At 46.2% G+C, this 4731-nt stretch overlaps 1 protein-coding gene across 1 annotated transcript in view; it reads left to right on the plus strand.

The window, feature by feature from the left end:
- CHM (CHM Rab escort protein) overlaps positions 1 to 3655 on the plus strand; it is a 57535-nt gene extending 53880 nt beyond the window's left edge. Inside the window, exons 14-15 of the mRNA XM_015825533.2 lie at positions 1981 to 2150; positions 2961 to 3655. Coding sequence (XP_015681019.1) covers positions 1981 to 2150; positions 2961 to 3146 — 356 coding nt within the window. The 3' untranslated portion in view covers positions 3147 to 3655. The remainder of the gene's footprint in view (positions 1 to 1980; positions 2151 to 2960) is intronic.
- The last annotated feature ends 1076 nt before the right edge of the window (positions 3656 to 4731 follow it).

Below are 4731 nucleotides of genomic sequence, written 5' to 3' on the forward strand. Positions count from 1 at the left end.
CCCACCGAGAAGGCCCTCCCCCTGGGGGTCGCCAGCCGGCACTGTCTGGCTGACGGCACCCTGAGGAGACCCACTCTGTGGGAGCGTACCGGCCGATGGGAGGTAATCTGCGGCAGAAGGCGGTCTCGGAGATATCCAGGTCCGATGCCATGGAGCGCTTTGAAGATGATGACCAACACCTTGAAGCGCACCTGGAAGGGACCTTGGAGGTCATCTAGTCCAACACCCTGCTCAGGCAGGAAACCCTATGCCATTTCAGACAAATAGCTGTCCAGTCTCTTTTTAAAAACCTCCAGTGTTGGAGCATTCACCGCTTCTGGAGGCAGGTTGTTCCACTGGTTAATTGTCCTAACTGTCAGGAAGTTTCTCCTTAGTTCCAGATTGCTTCTCTCCTTGATTAATAATAATAATAATAATAATAATAATAATAATAATAATAATAATAATAATAATAATAATAATAATAATAATAGTTGGAAGGGATCTTGGAGGTCATCTAGTCCAACCCCCTGCTCAGGCAGGAAACCCTATACCATTTCGGATAAATAGCTGTCCAGTCTCTTCTTAAAAACTTAAAAACTTCCAGTGTTGGAGCATCAGGCGCTTTGGAGAATAGCTTGACTCCCTCTTCTTTGGGGCAGCAAACTTAATTTTCTCTCCTGTGCTGCGATCAAGAACCGGCAGAGCCCAAACAGAATGAAAAGTGACTAGGCTGCCTCTGCACATTCCCTTCCCTCCCTCTCTCCTCCCGGCTCCCCCTCTCTTTTCTTCCTTAGCATTAATCTTAATGTTTGAAATGGTCTAGTTTTGAAGTGATGTATTGTTTAGAAGCTGCCCGGAGTTCGTTCAGAGGAAGCCTCGGATCAGAAGAGTCCTCAGGTGCACTGAGGCACTCAGAAGGTAGTTTTCACTGACACATAGGCCTTTTTATCATCGAGATGAGGTAGTGGTCGTATTTTAATTAAAATGTCAGAACAAATACTGTCGGAGTTATTGAAAATGAATCACCAGATAAAGCGAGCACTGGGCCATGGCAGGTCAAAGAAGCAAAGTCACCTAAAGGGAGAGGACTTTATTCATTTTCCTGCCTAAATTATGAAGAAGTAACTTTTTTAAAAAAAAATAAAAAATAGGAGTAGTAGGAACTTTTAATAATATTCCAGAAAAGGCTCCATTCACCCCGAGCAGATGGTCCCTCCCAAACAGTGCGAGAAGAAATGAACTATTATTTTGGGGGGAATAGTCGTTTGAAGAGTGCAGGCAGCATTTTGAGGGCTCCTTGGTGCTGCTCTCTGAGCTTGCTTGTTTTGTTGCAAATGTTTCATTAACCCAGGGGTAGGCAACCATGGCTCTTTGATGACTCGTGGACTTCAACTCCCAGAATTCCTGAGCCAGCATGGGGGAACTATGGCCCCCTCATGACTCGTGGACTTCAACTCCCAGAATTCCTGAGCCAGCATGGGGGAACTATGGCCCCCTCGTGACTCGTGGACTTCAACCCCCAGAATTCCTGAGCCAGCATGGGGGAACTATGGCCCCCTCGTGACTCGTGGACTTCAACTCCCAGAATTCCTCAGGCAGCATGGGGGAACTATGGCCCCCTCGTGACTCGTGGACTTCAACTCCCAGAATTCCTCAGGCAGCATGGGGGAACTATGGCCCCCTCATGACTCGTGGACTTCAACTCCCAGAATTCCTAAACCAGCATGGCTCAGCTTGGAAATTTTCCCTTTCCCCTCAGCATGGCTGGCTCAGGAATTCTGGGAGTTGAGTGGGCATGTGCGGGAAAAACATCTCCTCTCCCCCCCCCCATCACCATTTTGCGGAGGTTGAAAGGTCGGGGACCGCTGCCCTAAATTTTCCTTACCTTCTTCCTTTAAAGAGAAGCCCCAGTGCTTCGTCTTTTGGGTTTTGCTGAATCCTTAAAAGTTTCAGTTCCCCTGAAAGCTGGACGCTGAGACAGTCATCTTGTGGTTTCAGATGGGGAAGATGAAGGGGAAGGAGCCAAACCTCAAGTTCTCTGGTCCGTGTATTTCAACATGAGGGATTCCTCCAGCGTTGACAGGTCCTCGTATGAAAATTTGCCCTCCAACGTGTATGTTTGTTCTGGGCCAGACGGGGCACTGGGGAATGATTGCGCCGTCAAACAGGTAAATCGTTCACTTTTCTGGGTAACGTAGAAATACAGGTGAGTAAAGCAAGCAACTTCTCTCAGGCCAAATATACATCAGGTATTTTTTTTTGGGGGGGGGGGAGAGGAACTGAATACTCATTTAAAACGTCTTGCGTGTATTTTCCCTTCTTGCCTACGTCGTTTAAGAATGAAGGGCGACTAGATTCTTCGTGGTTTCAGAACTCGAAAACGTTACTTGTTTGCTCACACAGAGCCACTTATCAACGAAGCGTCAAGCGTATTTATATGTTCTGAGCCAATTTCTAGATTAGAAACTACCCATGTTACGGTATGGGACAAGATGAACAATTCCCTTGGACTCTCTTTCCTTTTGATATCAATTGAATTTAAAGCCCGTGGCACTGTGTTCATACTTCTTTACATTGTTCCCTGTCTTTTTAACACAGAGGGGAGCTACTTATAGCTCAGGGTCTATAAGTAACTCCCTTCAAAGTCTTCTGCTGACAGTGTGTTCAGTTAAAAACTATCCTGGGAGCTTGGCAGGCTAGGAGGGAAGAGGGAGGGAGGGAGGGAGGGAGGGAAGGAAGGAAGGAAGGAAGGAAGGAAGGAAGGAAGGAAGGAAGGAAGGAAGGAAGGAAGGAAGGGAGAGAAAGAGAAAGAGAAAGAGAAAGAGAAAGAACTGGGTCAAAGCATCTAGCTGCTAAATTGCATTGGCCACCATCTGTTTGATAAACAGGTTTAACAACCTATTTGTGATTTGATAAAATAACCATATTACACAGCTTGCCAAAAAGACTTCCAAAACAATATATTGGTTTTCCAACAGGCTGAAAACATCTTTCAAGAAATGTTCCCCAGTGAAGAATTCTGCCCCCCACCTCCGAATCCAGAAGACATCATCTACGATGGAGACGGGACCCAGCCAGAAGATCCTGGATTCAGCAACCCACCCAAAGGCCAGGCAGAGAAGGTGCCAGAGAAGAGCCTTAAAGAAGAACCGCCTGAGGAATGACAAGGCCAGAACCGAAGCCTCGTGGCTCCAGACCCCGAGCAAAGTTCCAACACTTGTCATGCGTCATGTGTCACTCCAGGAATTTTGGGTGGGGCCTTTGCAGAGCTGGTTAACAGACTGAATTGAACGGGGAATGTGAAGGGCCTTCCAGCCATGGGTTAAAAAGTATTACATGCTCAACTCATTTCTCCTCAAAATCCATGTTAATATCTTGTAAATAAGGCTTTCAACGGATTAGGCCAGTTGGCCAAAGTCAACAGTAGCGCCCATATGTCATTTGGCTTGTTTTCAAAAGAAGGGCAAACTGATTGCCAATCCCCTCTCGTTGGGAACATATGTCTTCAGTTACGGCACAAATTCTTCTTCCTGAAAGGAACACCTTTCAAATATTACAGTACGGTTCCGTTTGGCTTGCTGTACAGAATAATATCTGAAGTGGCTTTAAAACTCACTGTCTTAAAACTCAGTAAAATTGCATAATAAAGCAGATAGCATAGCTTTCTTGGAAAGGGTGAGCTGATCGCATTTTTAAACATTCAAACGCCTGTGTATTGAATTTGCCGCGGGCCAATTTTTGAACTGTTCCAAAAAAGAAGGTTCTAGAAACCCGTTGTGGATCCCCCCCCCCACTTTCTGAATTGCATACATACAAATAGGCTTAAAAAGGACAACTTGGTATGGCAAAAGAAAGGCGGACAAGCAAAGCACGTTAGACAGGTACGGCTCAAAAGATGATACTTTTTTTTTTCCTCCAAAGGAGTCGTTTATCGGTAGGATAATTAATCATGTTTAAGAAAGATAAGGTTAATTGAATTTTTTAACGAGTGGCGGTGTTATCCTTCAAGCCCGTTGAAGTTCATTCAATATTCACACCTTTTTATTCCCCTGGCTGCTGAAGTGATCCAGTCGACAGTGAATCCTCTTGAGCAATATTTCTCAAATAAAAGCCGTATTTATGAGCAAACATCTTGAGGAGGGCCGGCACACACCTTGGCTGAGGGAGGCGGCGACACTGCCTGTGGGTACCACCACCATCTTTGGGGCCGAGGCAGAAGAAGGCAAGAGAGACGCAACCTTCTTGTACGTTGGTGAAACAAAACAACCCCTTCTACAAACGCAGGGCGCAACATAGAAGGACAAACCCATCTGGACAAGGTTCATCAGTCCATCGGCATTTGAAAGAAAGAGGTCACTCTTTCGAAGTCCACATTCTGGCTGGAGAGGACCATTGGTTTGAAAGAAGGGTAAAAGAGGCTATTTGTGTCAACATTGAGCAGCCTTCTCTTAACAGAGGGGAAGGGATAAGACACCACCTATCCCCGGTCTACAGCACAGTCCTTTCAGCGGTTCCCAGAAGATTCCCCCCCCATTGGCATTTTGATATGGGTGACCCTGAGGGCACAGATTAAACCCCCAAGTGGCTTCACGAGATCTCAGGGAGAGTACTAACATCCAGATGACTGCAAAGAAATAGGATCTTTCCAACGCCTCGCCCTCCACCATCCTGTCAGAGCTAATCCTTGCATCGCCCTCACCATCCTGCCAGAACTGATGAAGCTTCTTGGATGAGACATGAAACAACTTC

This window comes from Protobothrops mucrosquamatus, unplaced genomic scaffold, assembly GCF_001527695.2.
Source record: "Protobothrops mucrosquamatus isolate PMUCROS unplaced genomic scaffold, P.Mucros_1.0 scaffold2680, whole genome shotgun sequence".
Lineage (NCBI taxonomy): Eukaryota > Metazoa > Chordata > Lepidosauria > Squamata > Viperidae > Protobothrops > Protobothrops mucrosquamatus.